The sequence below is a fragment of the Nematolebias whitei genome, chromosome 3 (assembly GCF_014905685.2).
Source record: "Nematolebias whitei isolate Nwh7 chromosome 3, NemWhi1, whole genome shotgun sequence".
Lineage (NCBI taxonomy): Eukaryota > Metazoa > Chordata > Actinopteri > Cyprinodontiformes > Rivulidae > Nematolebias > Nematolebias whitei.
The window spans coordinates 37,279,307-37,301,122 of record NC_056500.1 but is presented as its reverse complement, the minus strand read 5'-3'; the positions used below and the strand labels follow the sequence as shown (position 1 = coordinate 37,301,122).

The window sequence follows — 21,816 nt, the reverse complement described above, 5'->3', positions numbered from 1 at the left end:
ATATATATACACACACATATATATATATATATATATATATATATATACACACATATATATATATACATATATACACACATATATATATATACACATATATATATATATATGTATATGAGTGTATATATATATGTGTGTATATATACATAATATACATACATAATATACATAATATACAGGTACACATATACATGGTTTAAAGTTGGGGTGCCACAGAGTCACAATGCTCTATTTTTATTGTACTTGTTGTTACTGTAAAGAATCTTCAACTTCTGTCAAAAATACATTTTTCAGATATAATTCAACATTATGATATTAAACCCAGGGTAGAACCAGCTTCTCTGTTACCTATCCTGGCTGTAATACTCCCTTTTTTTCTTTTTGTTTTTAAAGTCTCTAAGGTAGCCTTTGTTGCAGCAGCGACTGGGATCATTTTAAGCACTAAACTTAAATTTGATCTATTTGCTGACATAAACGTTATGTTGCTCCCAGAGTTTCAAGAACAGTAGTAACAAACAACATTGAGATAGGCATGTTTAGCTAATATATAAATTGTAGATGCTAATACATTATTTATGACATTTTCTTTAATATCATCTTTCTGTTTTTCCATAATTTAAGAACTTTTGACCCTTTTAAAATGGCAATTGGTAAAAATTAAATGGAAAACTTACTCCTTCTTTTATTGTTTCAGTTGACCTTTAAAATGAGCTGAGGAAAAACAGTGTGTGGAGTTAGTTGTCAAACATTGAACATTTTAATTCTTTGTTTTCATATGTCAAAGTATGGCTATGACTCTTAGTTGGCACCTGACTCACACACAGACAGAAACAGTCTCTAGTCAAGGGGCTTAACATAAAAGGAGGGGAGACGAGAGCGGTGAGAGGATTAAGACTTCATGCTGCATCACTGTCATAATCCATTAAGCTAGCGGAAATAGGAGGAGGCCTGGATCTCAGGCAGACAATTTTCTGAGGCATTTTTTGATGCTGCTATACTTTGCAGTGTTCAATGAAACCACTGAAAAGTTGCCGTAAGATATGAGTAATTTGCACTAAGTTTAGAAAGTAGTCACACAATCAATATGGTGACAGCTTTTTGACGACAATATATATATATTTTTTTCTTTTCAGAGACATGTTAGGATGTGATTTACCAGTTTTTGTTTAATCTGATAACTACCCTCATGCTGGTTTTCATTCTGTTCATACTAAATATGTCTTGTTCTTGAATGATTAACACTGATTCCTTAGATAGAGAACTTTACTAATTGGCTTTTATGTATGTGAATGTTCCTTTAAAGTGCCCTGAGACAACTTTGTTGTGATTTGGCGTAGGGCTGCATCTAACGATTATTTCAATAATCGATTCATCGGCCGATTATTTTTTTCGATTAATCGATAAATCGGCAAAAAAAAAAACAACCCAACATTTTAATTTCCACCCCTTTATTCCAAAATTGAAGATTTGACTGACATAGAAATTCACACAAAAAACAGGTTGCTATTTGACTATTCTGTTAGTAAAATATTGAATAATAAAAAAATAAAAGTTAGTCAAATAGCTTAAAAAAATAAATGTACACAAATATATATACAAATGTATCTTTATACCTGCAAAATATGTAGCTACTTTGTAAAATGTGTCATTGAGGGAAGAGTGTAACCTGGATTAAAAGTGTGGATTATTGTTACCTAGATTAAAAGTGGAATATTTTAACCTGGATTAAAAGTGGATTATTGTAACCTGGATTAAAAGTGTGGATCATTGTAGTGAAGCCTTTGTCTTCAACCATCGACAGAGGCCTCATGTCAGTGATGATCATTTAAGGATGTTTCAGTGAAGACAGCTGCTGCTGTGGTGTCCATGATGTCTGTCCATCATGAAGGATGTTGTTGTTTGTTGTTGTTTTCTGGAATTAGACAGTAAATATGTATTATAGCATAATTTACAGCAACTCAAGAAATGCCTTGTTTCACTTACAGTGTTAGGTTCAGGCAAAAGTATCTAAAAGAGCAATTAAACACACACACATATAAAATACTTAATTACACATATTTGAGTAGATGTAATAAATTACTTTAATTCCTGTTTAAATGCAATTCATCCTGCCATACCTGCAGTGTCTTCAGACTTTGCCAGCAAATTAAAAGTTGAAGCTTAATCATTAAATTATTATCTTTGTGTTAGATTTATTTATAAATCACATTTAAACACTGCTTGTACCAATTAAATTAAATAAAAAGTAACGCACACGTTCTCTATCACCACCATTAATCAGCAAACAAACAAACAAACAAACAGCTTCAGCTACAGACAGACTGACATTACGTTTTCTCTCTTGAAACAGAACAATGTGTTAAATTGTAGAGACTCACCTGCAACACGAGTTGGGAGTGAAACATGTTGTATTAGCTGCAGCTCCTTCCTCCTCCTCGTGACTCCGACATGTTTACGTTTATCAGCGTGGTTCTCACGTGTCGTGTCGGCGATTTTCAAAGCGGCACGTTTCTCATTTTTTATCTTTGTGAAGTTCTCCCACACTTTGGAGGACTTGGGTCGAACAGTTTTCGCTGTGTCGGTCATTTGTAAAATTTACTTAATTTCCTTTGAAAACATCCCCTCTGCTCTGCCTCGCCCCTCTGTTCAACTCGCGCTGCAGTTTTTTTCTTTCAAACTTTATTCAGTCAGTCAGCATTGACAATAAACTGCCCGTGAACAAAACGAAACGACTCCGCAGTGCCGTGAAAGATGCATAATCGCGCGACACTACGAATCGATAATGAAATTCGTTGCCAACGCTTTTAATCATCGATTTTATCGATTTGTTGTTGCAGCCCTAATTTGGCGCTATATAAATAAACTGAATTGAATTGAATTGATCCTGACCCTTATTGTTTTGTACATATAAATGCTATTTTTCAGTTTTTCCCAACAAAGTTGAATGTGGGAATTCAATTCAAAAATACTTTATTAATCCCAAAGGGAAATTAAGTGTTGTCTTAGCTCATCATCCTGGTTTCATTCAAGAGTTATAGATGCTGATAGCTGTGGGCAGGAAGGATCTCCTGCAGTGAATATGAATAATCTGGCCACAAATACCAATCTTTCCACCATGATCCAGCTTGCTGTCAGAGCCGGCAGGCCTCTCGGTCCTCCTGGGCAACAGGACTGCCCGAATGCTGGGCAGAATTCCTCCCTGAGTGATGGTCACTCCTCCCAGCAGTCTACCGAGCTCCTTATCGCCACGGACAGACGGCTAAAAGTGCCGGGGATGATCCCAGTCCTCCCATTGTCACGAGCCGATTTTCAGCACCAGGATCTTGGCGGTCAGGTACTCGAGCACTGCCACCAGGTTGACGGGAATTTATCCATGGCACCTCCTTTTCAACTCATTTGGGATTTGGCGTTGTATTTGAGGTATTTGAACTTTTGAGATGTTAATCAACTGCTCCTGGTTGTTAAAAAACACCTTGTTGCCATGGTTACGCATCATAACAAATGACCAAAAGTAAAAAGGTTTCAGTAAAGATCCTTCTAGCTGCACAACATCCAATACCAGAGTAAATAATCATCCGAAAAAAGCTATATATCCAGAAAAAAGAGGAATTAAAGTTTTTGAACGCAATAACTCAGAATGAATGTAACAGAGCTACTCCAACATGCAGCCACCCCAAGCGGCACAATTCTAGAAATCAAGAACCTACCTAAGACCACTGAAGCATCTGAACGTAGCTGTGCAAACACACTGATCATTCAACCTGGCTGTGCTCTGACATTTGACAAGTAAATATGAGAAAATGCTTCTTAAGGAAAAGTGTACCGAGCTCACCGTCTCAAATGAACCTTTAAGCTATCATTAGTTTTGAATGGATTTTCCCATCAAATTGTTCACACATCTTTAAAGACATGATGCTACAACAATAACAGTTGTTATTATTATTATTATTAGCAATGATCAAAAGTTAAATTTTGTATTTCATCATGTGTTTGGAGCCTCACTGTACCAAACCATCTTTACTGTATCTGCTAACGGTGCTACCATTTGGTTCCAGTACCTCATTATACAAATTTAAAACATCCCCATTAAGTAAGTCATCTGTGACTTTGCCAGTGACAACACAACGAATACATACACGATTAATAAGAATGCGACCAAGTAATTCTGCAAAGTGCCCCTGTTAGATCCTGTTTCGTCATTTGTTCTAAGAAATCAGTAGTGGCTCTTCTAAAATACACTTTATTTGTCTTTAGGATATGTTTTTCACAACAGTTTGAGCTTTTGGCTCAAATAGCAGCTAGGTACAGTTGCCATTTGCCTACTGTTTCAATTCCTCTTTGCCATGAGAGAAACTGCCTAAGAGACACCAGACAGACGGATAGTTTATTGATCCCCTTACAGAAATTGCTTGTTTGGATAAAATATTTGACTAGACGGGCAGAATTCCAGACATCCTTTCAACTAAAATATCTAAAAAAAAAATTCAATCTGTCTATGTCATTACTCACAACTTAGTTTTTTTTCTTTTAGAAGTCACAGCCATTTTAATGATGTTAGTATAACCGTTCACAATATCAGAATGAAAGAACCCACACATTTAAAAAGTACTTAAAATTGAAAAAAAAGAGCAGTAATTTTAATTTTGCCTTCCATCATATTTTATGTTATGTTGTTTATTTGTAATATGCAGGTTAACACAAGGTCAACAGTACGGGGTACAATGAAATGTTCAGGAGGAGAAGAACCGATTTGACTTGCTAAAAACAAACAAGATTAAAGCATGCAATAAGGGTATAAAATAAAGTACCAAAAAGTGAAAAAGAAATATAATATTTACAAGGTCCAAAATAAATAAAAAAAAGGTAAACAACAACATGGTAGAAATAACGATATTTCACAGGTAGTATAAGCTAAAATGCACATGATGTATACATAATAGACATAGTGAGACATAACTAACAAACTACACAGGTTGTGTGACAGGTTATTGCACAGGTAGTGAGTAACATTCAGAAAAATTGAATTATGATGGTAAGGTAGTGACATACATGATATAGGCATATATGGAATGAGATATGGCATATATGATGTATACATGATACAGCCACATAGTGCAGCAACAATACATATATTAGCTGTCACAGCTAATATTAGTCATATTAGGTGTCACAGATGTGTATTGGTGCAAAGTTATTGTCAATAGTTCAGTATTATCAAGAGTTCAGTAATCTGACAGCTTTTGGGTAATAACTGTCTTTGAGTCTTTTCGTGCCTGATGTCAGACTCCTGTATCATCTGCCTAAGGGTAGTAGATGGAAGAGCCCATGTACTGGATGGGTGTGGTCCTTAATGATGCTGCGTGCTTCACACAGACATCATCTGTGGTAAATGTGCTGGATGGTGTGGAGACTGCTACCAATGATGTCCTCTGCTGTTTGCACCACCCTCTGTAGAGCTTTCCAGCTCTGATTGGTGCAGTTCCCATACCACCCTGTGATGCAGCCTGTCAGCAGGCTCTCAATGGTGCACCTATAAAAGTTAGTGAAGATGCTGGTGTTAATATCAAACCAAGGTTTTATAAGGTTATAATTTAGTGTGATGTTTTTGACTGGTTTAACAGTACTCTATAAAAGCTGTTAATAAATATTAAACCTGCTGCGTACTTACGATTTTGGAAAATAAGATAAAATAAAAAATAAATATATTTTAAAATGATGACTTGTTTTTCCCTTATCGTCTTTTTTGAACATTGTTTTGTATTGACCTCAGTGATTATTTGATCACACTGGCTTGGGCTTCATACTTTCTGCATCTGTCTGGCATAAACAGCTTTTGGGTTTCCTGGTGCACATAAGTTTGTATTCATGCTCATTTGTATTAACTGCATCACAGCATCCCATTCAGAGGACCATAGTTTTCACCACAAATAAATTGGTGGCAGCATTGAACTGGTTTGTCTACTGTCTATTTGAAAGGCCAAGAAAACAAGAAGTTTGGGTCATTTTTCAAGTAGAGTTCAATGTAGTTTTTGTTTTTGTTGTGTCTGAGACATAAGTTATCCAAACAAAGACTAGACCAGGGCTATTCAACTGGTGGCCCACGAGCCATTTCCAGCCCTCGGATGACTTCAATCCAGCCCACCAATGACAAATAAAAAGGGGTTCAGGGTTTGTTTTTTGGGTTCTGTTGATTGCATTTATGATTCAATTCAGTAAAATAAACAAATTTAAAAGGTAAACATATCATTGTAAAACTTAGTTTACTTACATAATGACTTTAATCCCAGGATGTTTGGCCCCTGAGCTGCTGGCTTTCAGAAACTTTGGCCACTTGAGCAGTTTTGTTGAAAGCCCTGGACTTTACCAGAAATAATCCATGTTTTGTTTTTTTGTTTGTTTTGCTCAAGTCATAGGCTGTTTGTAGTATATGTGTGTATTAATCTGGATTTATACGCCATGAGAAGTGAAGAAATCTTCTATCTGACGTATTTGCAAGACCAAATTTATGTTCTTTGGTTCTCCAAGCTTCAAGTGCCCCTTTTTGACAAGGTCTGGGCAGAACTTTTTTTCTCCTGGCTGTTTGCCTTAACTATTGTGGACATAAATATGTAATGGGTGTGGTTATTGTGGCTACGCTGTTTCATGAACTGCTCAGGAACTGGCATGGCCACAGTTACACTTGGTGTATTAGTAGTTAGGAGCTAACATTAGCTTCTAAGATCCAGTACTCTCAGTGTGACTGATAATCCTGGTCAGAGGCCGGTATGCCATGTGTGGGTGCTGCTGAACAGACACAAGATTCAACAGTCTTTCAGATGATGGCCAATGTCCTGAAATGTTTTCCTTCATCAAGTGGAAACCTAAACCTCTGTGACCGTCATAATGTTGTAATTCAAATGAAACTGATTGCCATGCTGTGTGTTTGCTGTGTTTCTTGGTGTCCCACAATGACACACTACAGAAGGAGTGGTTTACTGGAGATTTGCAGTAGGGTTTCTCTTGGAGAATAAAATGTCCCTGCTGAAAGAATGTCTCTCTGCTACATCAGAGAGCAGATATCTTACCTTTTTGTATGTGTCTTTACACACAGCCATACTGAAACTCAAGTCCTATATCGGGGAAAAGGATTGCTAAGTCAAATATAAATAAAAAATACATAATGTAAAAGCAGTCCCATCAGACTTGAAATGAGAATCAGCTGAGGTCAACACTGCTGACAGTGGTATAAATATGGTATCAAGTACCAGTCTTAGTGTAGTGCAGTTTTTCTTTTTCTCAGTCCTTGAATCCCTCTTTTTCAATGAAAAATAGCTTTGATTTCTTTGACACTGATCCCATTGACCATACCTTGGACACAAACAAGTCAAATGAGGACTTGGTGGCATTCTCTTTGTAATTCAGCCTGCTGGATGTAATGTTATATACATTTGTCCTTTTTAGATGCAGGTTTTAGATTTTCAAAAATTGCATTGTGGATTCAGTTTGACCAATGCAGCATATTGATTTCTGAGCTCTCCTTGTCAAGGTCAAGGTTATTTGTCATTCGCATCACATGTGGTACATGAAGTGTAATTAAATTGTGTACACAGGGTTCCAGTTACATCCAACAATAACAAAAATATAAAGTGTATAAAGAAACTGTGATTAAGGATCTAAGATATAAACTAAGATATACGCTAAATGAATTCCAAATGGTACGCCAACATATCTAAGATATACACTTGTCACTAACACTGCAAAACAATACAACGAACAACAGCAGCCTGAACATGAGTCTTTGTGGGTAAATGAGTACGAATGAATGAATACAGCAGCATTAAATAATCAGCAACATGAGATCAGCAGCATGGATAATCAGCAGCACATATCACCAATAAAAGTGGCATTGCAGTGATTATCCTGGTTAGGGATTCATGAGTCTAACAACTTCAGGGTAGAAGCTGTTCCTCAGTCTGGTGGTTCTACTCTTAATGCTCCTTAACCTCCTGCCTGAGGGGAGCAGGGCAAAAAGTGTGTGTGCTGGGTGAGCGGGGTCCTTCATGATGCAGATGACTCTCTTCCTGCATCTGGAGGTGTAGATGTTTGTGATGGTGGGGAGACTGACTCCAACAGTCTTCTGTGCAGCCTTCACCACTCTCTGCAAAGCTTTTCTTTCTGCAGCTGTGCAGCCTCCATGCCACACATTAATGCTGGAGCCCAGGATGCTCTCCACTGCACACCTGTAGAAGGAGGTGAGGACTGAGCTTCCCAGTCCAGCTCATCTCAGCCGCCTGAGGAAGTAGAGTCTTTGATGAGCTTTCTTGATCACGCTGGTGGTGTTGCCCCAGCTGAGGTTGTTACTTAGGTGCATGACATCTCCATATATTACTCATAGCTGAAGGCCATTTCCACCACAGATCCTCTTATTATGTTCAGGAGGGTGCATGTGAGTTTGTTCCTTCTGAACTCCACAACCATCTCCTTCATCTTATTCACATTGATGTGAAGGTTGTTCTTCCTGCACCAGCTCTCCAGGTGTTCCACCTCCTGCCTGTAGCTGGACTCATCATTGTTTGTGATGCATCCCACCATTGATCACTGTACGATCACTGCTTAGAGTTGCTTCCTAAAAAAAATAAACATTTTCTTATTTCAACTGCTTTATAAAAATGTATTGGGTCATTTTTGACATTCAAACCAGTTACTGTTTTTGCTTTTCTTTCATTTTTTCAATATAAGCACACAATTCAGTCATTTATAGATCCAGATGTTGCTGCTGCTGCTTGTTTATTAGATTGTGTTGAGTGATTCTGCTGCACATCATGTCATTACAAAACAAAGTGGTTCTGCAGAAAAATAAAATTAACTGTTAAAATCTTTTTGCTCATACCCCAAACTTTTCATATCACAAAAAAAAAAAAAAGGATAAAGAAACATTAGCAGTGAGGATCATAATGAAGGAGTGGGTGGATTAAATAGACACATGAGCTTAGAGGTTACTAATAAGAAATATAATGACGAGACAGAAAGTGTTACACTCTAAACAGAATGAAGGATTGCTTCTCATCATTAAATTTAAAGGAAAAAAAAGTCTTGTTGCAGAACATGCTTTTATTTCAGTTGGTTCCACTTTTATTTGGAATAATACGTTCTTGTCACCATTTATTTGTACATTTTCATATAGTTTAGAGTAGCTTTGTCATGTAAAAATTGGTGAAATTGAACAATAGCCAGAACACCAAATCTAGATAAAGTACCACAATCTTTTGGAAAAATCTAACCTTTTAAAATTTATCAGTAAAGACTGTCTTAATATTTACTTTGGGATAATACAGTTTCTCTCCGGGCAGCACGGTGGCGCAACTGGTAGAGCTGCTGCCTCTCAGCGAGCAGGTCCCTGGTTCAAACCCCGGTCCAGGGGCCTTCTGGGTGGAGTTTGCATGTTCTCTCCGTGCATGCGTGGGTTTTCTCCGGGTGCTTCGGTTTCCTCCCACAGACCAAAAACATGCATCCATCCATCCATCCATCCATTTTCTTTACCCGTTTGTTCCATTTTGGGTCACGGGGGTCGCTGGTGCCCATGTCCAGCAATCACTGTGCGAGGGGCGGGGTACACCCTGGATGGGTCGCAAGTCCATCACAGGGCCACATAGAGACAAACGAGACAAACAACCATTCACTCTCTCACTCACACCTAGGGACAATTTAGAGTTACCAATCAGCCTAACATGCATGTTTTTGGTCTGTGGGAGGAAACCGGAGTACCCGGAGAAAACCCACGCATGCACGGAGAGAACATGCAAACTCCACCCAGAAAGGCCCCTGGACCGGGGTTTGAACCAGGGACCTGCTCGCTGAGAGGCAGCAGCTCTACCAGTTGCGCCACCGTGCTGCCCAAAAACATGCATGTTAGGCTGATTGGTAACTCTAAATTGTCCCTAGGTGTGAGTGAGAGAGTGAATGGTTTTTTGTCTCGTTTGTCTCTATGTGGCCCTGTGATGGACTTGCGACCTGTCCAGGGTGTACCCCACCCCTCGCACAGTGATTGCTGGACATGGGCACCAGCGACCCCCGTGACCCAAAATGGAATAAACAGGTAAAGATAATGGATGGATGGATGGACAGTTTCTCTCCAGTACTTCTCTCCAGCCTTCTCAATTCAATTCAATTAAAAAAACTTTATTAATTCCAAAGGGCAATTAAATGTAGTAAATCATCATCCTGGTTTCATTAAAGAGTTGTTCTAGGTGCTGATGCTGTGGGCAGGTAGGATCTCTTGTCTGTCTTACATTGGATCTGAAGGAACTAGTTGCATTTGTTGATCAGTCTACCTGGACTTGGAGGGTTTCTTGGCCTTCTTGGGCAGCAGGTTCACCTGAATGTTGGCAGAACTTCTCCCTGAGCAATGGTCACTCCTCCCAGCAGCTTGTTGAGTTCCTTGTCATTGCAAACATCCAAATGTAGGTGCCGGGGATGATTCTGGTTTTCTTGTTGTCGTGAACCATGCTAACAGTTCAGTATCTGGATTCATTTGCTTTTGCCACTCCTCTTTAAATCTCTATCTGCTCGTATGGTCAGGAAGCCTGGCAGGAAAACACTGGAGTCAGGATATGATCCTGCAGCCATGTCTCAGTGAAACACATAACACTGCTTTCTTGATACTCTGGACGTGTCCTTGTTAGGGCTTGGAGTTCATCCATTTTGTTTCCCAGTTGTAGTTGAGATATTATTTGAGCTTTTGAGATGTTAATCAGCTGCTCACAGTTGTAAAAAAAACAAAAACACTTTGTTGTCAAGGTTACACATCATAACAAATGTCCAATAGTAAAACGGTTTCAGTAAAAAGTCCTTCCAGTTGCACATCATCTGATACCAAAGAAAAGAGTGATTTACATCCAGAAAAAGATGAATACAGAGCTGCTCCGACATGCAGCCACCTTGAGTGGTGCAATTCTGGAACTCGTTCTTGACTCATTATGTCCATGAGAAGCTTTTAGGAGGGTCCTACACAGACATGTTGAGAGTGTGAGAGCTTGACACTTATGCACTGTAACATGACTGAGCCCATTCTTTTCACCTCCTAAAACCCATCCAGTACCCACTAATCCCCACTGCTTTGCACTCAGGTGCTTTTTAACTTTCAATGCAACATAGTTTGAGACAGAAAGTAGGCAATGTAGAAAAAAAAAGTCTGCAGCTTTTTAGGAATCAGTTAAATACTTTTGAATGCTAAGCAGATAGTGCTATCTGCATTATAAAAATGTATGCATCTGATCCTTTATTTTACACTATTCAGGCAGCAACACATTTAGTATATTCTGTAACATTTCCTGAATACATCACAGCAGCTGTACTTTGCAAATATGTTTCTGCACTGTCCCTCCCACAGTCTGGAGAAGCCCCCACTCTTGGTTATATCCTCCTGAGCTTCTGCATATATTGCAAACTTCACACTTCATCTTAACATCCTCATCAGTTGGTTATTAAGACACTTTATGTACTGTGTAGCTCTAACTGTTCAAAGGAGTTGGAAGCTCGCTGGAGTTTTGTGTGTGCATATGATCATGCACATGTATGCATGTATTTTTTTTTTCCAAAGAGTTAAACTTTCAGAGGCTGTAGGCAGAAAATTGAATGACCATGCATAGCCACAAACATTTACAACTTACTGGGGAGTCTACTGGTCAGTGCACCGTAGAGGAGAGGCTGCATGGCATTTAAAGCTAATAGAACAGGAGGCAAAGCACAACTACACCTTTTGTCTGACAGAGAAATTAGTTAGTGCTGCTGCAGCGAAACTACAGATGGGTCGTTTGATAGTTTTCTTGAATTCCAGTAGAAGCATTAAAGATATTTAGATGTTTGTGTTTAGATATTTAGATAATTATCCTTGACTTGTACAAGACGACAATTAAAATATATGGCAATGTATTGATTTAGATGGTCATTCTACAAAAAAAAAAAAATTAAGATGTCACTACATTTGTGAAATATATATGCAAAAATTTCTGTGTTGCTCTGTATATTGCAGTATACTCCCACACAGGTCTCAAAATGTATTTGGGTTAGTATAAGGAGGACTGTATTTGAGAAAACTTTCAGTGGGAGGTTGTTGCAGGAATGACATAACTTGTGGCAGCATGCGACATACACCACTTTGGTTTTGCTTAAAATGCTGCTAATATCACAATAAATGGGCTTTTGTTGACGACCAGGGAAAGACTGCCTCTCCAACACTTTGAATTCATGTTTGTTTTGAGTTTGACCACATTTGGCTGCACCAGGCAAACTTTAATGTCAGTCACCTCATTTTTATTTTCAAGCTTTTTTAATGCCTCAGTCCCTGAGGGGTCTGTTTGATTATTTTGTGTGCTCAGTAACTGTGTTTGCCACAGTTAATGAAGTGTCCAGACTGTTTTATAGGGAGGGGGGACATCCACAACCTATCTTCACAGTACTATGAATTGATTATGATTATTATTATTTTTTTAACAATGCAGTGTTTTTTGGGGCTTTATGAAAGCTGAAAATGGTTTCCACTCCGGTAAACTAGTGTAATTATAATGCACTGAACATTTTTTTCCATATTTGATTATAAAGTTATTATTATTTGTTAGTACTGAGTACTGAGAACTAAACTAGTCATGGTGTCTGTTGCTTGACTTGAGTGTTCCTTCTCTTGACTCAGCCTAGAAATCTCACACAACTTAACACGTTTTGCACTTTAATTTTAGTAATTTACAAAATCCGATGGAATTTTTGCCAAAATGCTGCAAAACATATTTTCATTTCAACTGCTACAACTGCTCTTGGTTGCTAAAGGCTTAGCTTCATTATGCTTATCCCACTATTTATTAGTTTTAAACTGTACAAACATTACATGTGTTATAACCCCATGCTAAACACTTTTCATAAACACATTTGAACAAATTAATTTAGCAATTTAAAAGTGAACCAGTGCTTACACTGGGATGTGTAATCAATAGCTGGACTAGCACAGTCTCGATTAAATCAATTAAATTATTCGGTAAAAACTAACTTATGATTTGTGACTGATCGTATCTGCTTGCCTAAAGCACTACACAAGCCACTGGCGACGATGTCATCACAACAACGACGTTAGTCCGAGTCCACAGATTGTAAAGAGGTTTTAATTTTGTAAGGGGGGGGGGGTTGGGGTGGGGGGGGGACAAGATGAAATAGAAAACATCATAACATTCTGGTCAACTTTCTATGGGGTATGTCAATATTTTGCTGGAAAAATTAATAAAAAAGCACTTGCCATATAAATGTACTCTTTTTGAGGCAAAAACATTGGCCCAATGGCATAGTTGAAAAAATAACAACACTGTTATTCTCACGTGTGACTGAGAAATGTTTCAGGAATGATTTGTGACAAAAGGGTGGCAGCAAAGGTCAAAGGGAACATTTAAAAGAAAAAAAACCGTGGTGAGACCAGCTATGTTGTTTGGTTTGGAGACAGAGACATGAACAAAAAGACAGGAGAAAGAACTGCAAGTGGCAGAAATGAAGATGTTGAAGTTCTCCTTAGGAGTGACAAGGATGGATAAGATTAAGAATGAGATCATCAGAGATACAGCACAGGTTGAACAACTGGGAGATAAAGTTAGAGAGACCAGACTGAGAGGGTTTGGGCATGTCCAGAGGAGGGACAGTGGGTACATTGGTAAAAGAATGTTAGAAATGCAGCTGCCAGGAAAAAGACAAAGAGGAGATATCTGGATGCAGTTAGAGAGGACATGAGGACATGGAGGTAGTTGGAGTGAGGACGGAGGATGCAGAGGACAGAGTGAGGTGGAGGAGGATGACTCGTTGTGGAGACCCCTGAAGAGGGAACAGTCAAAAGAAGAAGAAAAATTAATTTTAGTAACATCTTGCTATGCCTTCCAATTATGAGGCCTTTTTTAAACAGATTGATAAAACAAACTTTCTTGATATGAAATGTAATTTTTAAGTGTTTAAACCTTTATTGTGCCACGGACTGGTTTGACGTCAGACAATATTTTCACGGACCGGGGGGCATGGACTGAGGGGGGGGGGGTTGTCTAGGGTTCGTCCCCAATTGAATTTTGAAAAAAGTAAATGCCATTTCCTGCATTCTGGTGTATTTTACAAACACTTAAAACAGTTTTCACTTCAAATACTCTTAACTGCACTACAAACAGCTTCATGAGCTGAGATCATCGTCTGTTTTATCAGTTCGGTGAAAGTTCAGAGAACTCCTGCAGTGATTCACACATCAGATTGTTCACAAAAGTACAGGAACTTATGCCTATAGAGCAAGACGTTGAATTATATTTTTTGTGTTTTATAATAAAATTACCCATGACTTTGAACTTTTAGGGGCAGAGATTCTTTTTTGAGCAGAAGCAAAAATGTGGAGTGACAGCTCTGATGTGATGCTAGGAAGCTTGTTAAAATTATAGTTTTATTTAGTTATAGTTTTATAGTCAATCTTTTTCAGGTGGGTAGAAAAATATGCAGTGTAAACCTTCAAAATGCACAGATACGGCTGCACACCTCCACCTGTCTGCTCCACACCACGTAGCTGAATTGCTTTGTTCTTCACCAGCAACGTAGAACTGATCTGTGCATGCACCAGCACAAACTGAAACTAACCACTGGTGTATGTTGACCTGCGTCAAGAGTGAGTCTTACACTGATGTGGTAGAGAGAATCAGGTGATTTTTCAAAATAAAACTTTTTTCCCCTTCTGTGTGGCCCGGTACGCATTGACCCACGGACCAGTACCGGTTCGCAGCCCGGGAGTTGAGGGCCACTGCCATAAAAGAAGAGGTTGGCTTTACTTTAGTTTGTGATAGTTTTGTTAATAGTTCTTTTTATTATTCTGAATAAAAATAAGAGGGCCGCGCTTTATAGCAGCAGCTTCGTGCACTCTGTCCATCTTTCGGATGACTGTACGTACAAGTTCTCGTTGTATCAGTGCAATGATAATAAAGCTTATTCTGATTCTGATTTTTAGCGTGTGGTTTTATTAAGGCATTTTTTTTGTCTCACATTGTGTTGTTTGATATTTAAATGAAAGTTCCTGATTCATGAAAAGTGGTTTTATATTAATAGAAGGTAATTCCATGTAGCAGCACGATGGCACAGTTGGTAGAGCTGCTGCCTCTCTGTGAACAGGTCCCTGGTTCAAATCCCGGTCCGGAGGCCTTTCTGGGTCGAGTTTGCATGTTCTCTCTGTGCATGTGTGTGTTTTCTCCGGGTACTCCAGTTTCCTCCAACAAAACAAAAACATGCATGTTAGGCTGATTGGTAAGTAAATTGTCCCTACGTGTGAGTGAGAGAATGAATGGTTGTTTGTCTCGTTTGTCTCTGTGTTCCTGTGATGGACTGGAGACCTGTCCAGAGTGTCCCCTGTCTCTTGCATAGTGATGGCTGGACATAGAGACCAGTGACTCCCTTGAACCGAAAAGGAAGAAGCGGGTAAAAGATAATGGATGGATGGATGGTAATTACATGTAGAAGAGTAATTAGCTGAAGCAAAGGTAGTTAGTTAAGAACTTACTTACTACATATGGTTTAATAAGAATGGTCTTTTCTTAAATTACATTTTAATATTTAAACAAAATCACAGACACCTAAAAGGTGCCTCAGTCTCATATCAGCATGACTATTCTCGTATTCATCCTGAGTAAGGACATGCATCATTAAGGCTTTCCATGCTTTGAAGCCCTAAAGTAATGCAGGCTTGACAGGACATAACTTTGCTTTTACAGGCTTTTAAGAGTGGAAGACTCTTCCATATTTAACCAACTAATCATATTATTTCATGCTGTCAGACTTATGTGCGCTGTGGTGAGGTTTATTATCATGTTTGGCAGTAGTGTGACCAAGTCAGTGAGTATTGCCTTTTTATCGTTTAACATCTTGGCTTAGTGATACTATTACAGCCACCTTCTATTAATTAGGTCAAACTTAAGCTTTAAGGATAAGTTGTCATTTGGTTTATTAAAAAAAACAAAAAAAACAAACAAACTTAATTCTTGCCCAGTAATGTTTCTGGGGGTCGTTTTCTGCTGCATAAGCCACAATTAAATATTTGGGACTGGAAAGCCTCACTCACATTCTGGAAGAATGTTTTGATCTCCAAAGCTGTAGAGCTTGAAGTTTACTTACTTCAACTTTGAGTTATACAACTTGTGTTAAATTGGAGATTTTCCCCATTATCCATGACAGCCTCCTTGCCTCTTCTTGTTCTTCAGCAAACTGGTTGGTCCACTAAAAGAGTGTACTGGTTGGTGGGGGAAACCGTTTACTTGGGACTCCTCAGACTGATGAAGCCCTCTGGATAGAGGGTGAAACGTCTTTCCACAAAAAAGAAACAGTCCAGATGACCTGATTGACCATAACTGGATTTTGTACCTGAATGATTGAGCATGAACTTTGATGTTTTCTTGTTCTTGTTCTTCTTGTTCTTTTTCTTCCTCTTCTTGTTCTTGTTCTGCTTCTGCATGACCATCTTAAACGAGCCAGTAAAATCTATGATTTTTTTTTCAGTAGTCTGACCCTCGACCACCTGTCAATCATTCCAGTAGGCACGTCAGCAACTGACCAATCAGCGACCTCAATTTTTCCTGAAGTGAATGCCCCTTACCTGCAGAGCTGCAGCAGTTTTGCATTAAGAACGCGTTGCAGTCATTGAGACTTCAATAATAGAGTTTACATCCTTTGTTTCATGTTAATCTACTGTAATAAACCTTTGTAAAATACACCAGAATGCAGGAAATGGTATCTAATTTATTCAGAATTTTCTGTGGGGAGGACCCCACCCCCATGGGTCCATGAAAATATTGTCTGACATTAAACTGGTCCATGGCACAAAAAAGGTTGGGGACCACTCTTGCATCACATCCAACATTTGAAGCATAACCACTGACAACGATTAGCATCAGCCCTTCTACTTCTGCCTTCAGATACATCACACTATCTGACACTCTTTTCACCTCTACTACAGTCTTTGCCAACTCCGTCAGAACCGCCCCTTTCATTTCTCTTTCTATCTACACCATGGTAAAGCAGTTTAAACCCTGCTCCACTGCTGCACTTCTTGCTGTCCTTCCAATTGGTTTCTTGGGCACATAAAGCATCTACCTTCCTTCTCTGCATCATGTCAACCAGCTCTCTACCTTTGCCTGTCATTGACTCCACATTTTGAGTTGCAGCCCTCAGTCCTACGTTTTTGACTTTCCTCTTCTCCCTCTGTCTCTTAACATGTTTCCTTCGTCGTGGTCTTCGACCAACATTAGCACAATTTCCACTGGCATCCGGCGGTATCAACAGCACCGGTAGCAGTCGTTGTTAAGCCGGGCCTTGACCGATCTGGTATAGTGTCAGATGAAATCTCTTATTAGTTTTGGCAAAGTGTTTTACATCAGATGCCTTTCCTGACACAACCCTCACCATTTCCCAAGGCTTGGGATGAGCACAAGAATGCACTGGCTTATGCTCCTTAGTGGCTGATTTGCTTTAATAAAACACAACATCATCAATATTTTGTTTGTATTAAACCTAAGCTTCTGCATGTCATCTCCTTGACTTATTGCCATTTTTGCAGTGTGGAATGGGAGAAATCAATATTTGTATAGTCAGTTCAGAGACGACTTTTGACAGGTCTGGGAGTATCTTATAACTTTTATGATACAAACTCCTTTAAAACACTGAACACAATTAGATCAAGGACTTGTTTTGTAAGCATCATTCTATTGATTCTCTCCAGTCTGTCCACAAGAGTACAAATAAAGGAAATGACTGACTCAGGGTCAGTTCAATATTTGTTTTCTAAGAAAAGGAGCTTTAGGAACAGACTACATTTCACTTTAGAGAAATATTTTTAGTGCTTACTGCCCATTGCAATTTAACTGTATATTATAATGGAGTTAGCATTTGTATTTTTGTTTTCTGTTAATTTTAAGCATTTGTACAGAGTTTTTTTTATTTATTTTTTTACTTTAAAATGACAATAATCTTTATTACTGGACATACCTGTAAATCTTGGATAATACAAACATTTTGTTCATTGGTAAATCCGTCTCTTGTTTTTTTAGGTGACCACTCTGGTAAACACCAGCAACAAAGGGCCATCCAGTAAGAAGAAGGGGCGATCTAAGAAAGCTCATGTGTTGGCAGTATCTGTGGAGCAAGCTACCCAAAACTTTCTCGAAAAGGGTGAGCAGATTGCTAAAGATAGCCACGATCTCAAAGAGGAGCTCATTGCTGCTGTGGAAGATGTTCGGAAGCAAGGTACGTTATAATGCAGCTACATTGCTTATTTATGCATTTATTGTTAACGAACATTGGTCAGATAATTGTTTTAAAGTTGCACACAATTTGGATTGCTTTTCTATTCAACTTGAGATCACTCAAAATTACTTTTTCTGCTCTCAACTATGTGAATATCTTTGATCTTATAGTAGTTATGTAATTTATACAGTATATTTTGTATATTAATATATTGTATAATAATATGAATGCAATTTATAGTATGAACAACCAGAGGTGAACTAAAGAGGGGTTTGTGTTTGTGGCAATATTGCAGAACAGTTTTGTGAAAGTAGCTTAAGAAAAAGTTGTAATATCATTCATATTTATTATTCTTGGCCATATTGCATTCATATGTTCAAAAATTGTAAACAGAATATGCCAGTTTCAGGAATTCTGAAATAAACAAGGGGTATGCTGATGTTTCCTGTCACTGAGTGATTTAAATTGTGAATGTTTGTAGTTTTTGAGACGTGTGTTTTTCTGGACTGGAACTGAACAGGGAAACCAAACAAACTTTAATGTTTTTGTTGTAAGATATTCAAATGTATAGGAGTTACGCTGTGTAAAATATTGTAGGGAGATATTTTTTTTCTTGTCCGAGGTAGCTGACGAATCCTGGAGAGTGGAGAAAGCTTTTTCATCCAGGACCAGGTGCAATGGTGGAGCCAGGATGTGGTCAATGGTGGCCTTGACCAACATAGATTAATTTTTACATACATGAGAACAGTGATACTATTCTATGCAGAGCTAAGCAAAGCTAAGTGCTACCTGGCAATGTCACCAACTTTGCAGTGCTTTCCCCCTCATATCTACTGCAAACAGTCTCTGGCTCATGGTGTCAGTTTACAGACTTTAACATCAATGCCAAACCAAAGCAGAACAGAGAAATAACATGAAAACCCATTTCCACACTCAGAAACATCGTAAACAGTCAGAAACATTGCATACATAATTCCTACCCAGCATGCTTTTCAACGCTCACGTGACTCTGGAATGTGGAACTTTTGGACACACATTTCACACATCTTTAATACAAACAGAGTTATTACTGAAAGAATATTGATGATGATGCGCATCACTTTAACGTTAACTACTATAAAAGTAGTTAACGTTAAAGTGGATCACTAGTGTTAATTCATTATATTGAATGACACGAGGGAGATGTCCAACTGTCCAACTGAATGCATCACTCTGCTTCAGTACAGCAGAGTTCTGCTGATCTTGTAGTAGGTATGTCTTTGGATTAATTCTGAAAGCTCACCTCTGAATGGGACATAGATGCTTTATGTGTGATTTATGGACCATTATGAGTTGTGTCCACTTACAGCATTGTTGCATCACTGTCTTACAGTGACAGTGACAGCAGTGGATGGTAAAAGTTAGTAGTGTTAGCTTCCAATAATTTATTTATTTTTGTCTAGCATTTGTGAAGCACATTTTTTTATTTGGCAAATTATCGGTTAGCAAATCTAACTTTTTGGTTATCTGTGCCCACCACTGAATAGGTGTGGTCAGTTTACATATATATGGTGGCAGCCATCTTCAATTTTGACATGGCAATGCTATTTTTAATAGTTACCTTTCTTATGTCTAGATGTAGACATACACCGCAATGTAAGTCAGTACCTCATTTGTTTTTCAAGTTCTCATGCTCACAACATGGACAGACATTTATGGCAGCAGCCATCTTAATTTTTTACCTGGCAGCCCTTTTTTTATTGTTGAACAAAACATTTCTTACGCCTAGACGTAGCCACTCACTAAATGGAAGTCGTTACCTCTTTTATTTTTCAAGTTTTGCTCACAACATGCACGGACTGACGGATGTATGGTTTTTCCAACTCTCTCTACGCTCCGTGACGGGGGACAAAAAAGTGTGAGAAGTTTGTCCCTGGCTTTAATGATCGGATAGGAGGAGTAGTTGACAAAACTATAATCTTTTAGAGAAGCGTGAAGTGGTTTTAATGTCAGAAAATGTCAAATGCCGTCACAAATTTAGATGGATTTAGAGTTCAGAGTAGCAAGGCAAATCCACTCAATTTAACAGATTAGTACCGATTAGTTTTGGGCTTAACTTGATGCTTCCAGCCTCGTGAATGTGTTGAGCCCAGTCCGAGAGTTGTTTATCCTAACGTCATGCATCGTTAAAGCTTCAGCTTGCTGTGATGGTGAGGAACCTTGCTAAATTGTAAGACCTTACAGGTAGTTCCTTCTCATTAGCCACCTTATAAGTCTGTTTACACTGAAAACCTCGACATGGGTGCAGCTCTTCACCCCATCAATCATGACAGTTTATCTCATTTAAGCTCCCAACTTTGGATTCAGCTTGGAGGGAGATTTGAAAATGAATGAGCAATAGGCACCTTTCACAAGATGTTACAAACTTTTCTCCTGGTTTGTGTAAAAAAACCAAACCAAAACAAAAAACATTGCTGTTGCTGCTCAGAACTGCTTAGTCCTGTCTACATTTGTAGACAATCCTTTTTAACATCCCAACATCATCAGGTGAATTTTTTTTCTCTGTGTGAATTTCAAGCAAAGCAATTGAGAATTTAGGGAAAAGGTTGTAAAATATATATAAAAATAATGATTTTGCGCTTGTTTGGGCATTATTACAATGCTAGGGTAATATGCCTTGTGATTGGGTCTCATCTAGCACCAAATACAATTTTAGAAGAAAGACAGTAAATACTATGCGTTGTCATCATTGTATGTTTCTATATGAAATGAGTTCTTTGCATTTAACCCATCACGTGAGATACAAACAGATGGAGCAGTGAGAAGCTATGTAAGTGCCTGGGGAGCAATTAAGGATTATGTGATTTGCTTAAGGACACCACGACACGTGGGCATGGTGGGGAGTTGAACCTGCTATTTTCTGGTCCCAGGTCGGCTGCTGTACCTCCACACCACAGTGGCCCATTACTCATTTATAAGTTTGACTAAGTTGGCTGAGGTTGATAAGCTGTTGAACTGAAAGTTGAATTGCAGACCTACATCCAATGATTACTTTCTGAGTTTCATTAAAACTCACTCAGTGGGTCATGCGATATTTTGCTAACACGGCAGACTATCACATACAGATACAGGCAGAAATGTTATGTGTTGCTGAAAGCAAAAGGGCAGAAATATACATTTTCCTCTGCATTTACTGGATTTCTTGTTCAGTTAGCAAACAGAGCACATAGAGCTCAGTGTATGTTGTGTTGGAGCTTCATTCCTAATCCTACATCTTCCACACCATTCGTTCATTGTATTAAAACATGTAACATTTAGATTTTTGTTATTTTGCATTTCCCTATAATTACAGTTGTATATGCAAGTGAGCACATTTGAAATTCAGGCCATTGCACAGCTTTGACTTTTTGACAGCAGTTTGTCTGTCTGTTACTAGAACAGGACATCTGAGGTTAAAGTGCCCGTTGTGTAAAAACCTTTTACTGACATATGACAAGATGTTTGTTCTGGAAAATTGAGCATATCAGTGTTCAATAAACGAATATTTGTGCAATGGCCTGAATTTCAAATGTG

The 21,816-nt window shown here is 38.5% G+C and overlaps 1 protein-coding gene across 1 annotated transcript in view; it reads left to right on the top strand.

Moving 5' to 3' along the window:
- Positions 1-21,816, top strand: part of ctnna2 (catenin (cadherin-associated protein), alpha 2) — a 488,266-nt gene that overhangs the window by 44,369 nt on the left and 422,081 nt on the right. The window contains exon 3 of the mRNA XM_037698244.1: positions 18,069-18,264. Coding sequence (XP_037554172.1) covers positions 18,069-18,264 — 196 coding nt within the window. The remainder of the gene's footprint in view (positions 1-18,068; positions 18,265-21,816) is intronic.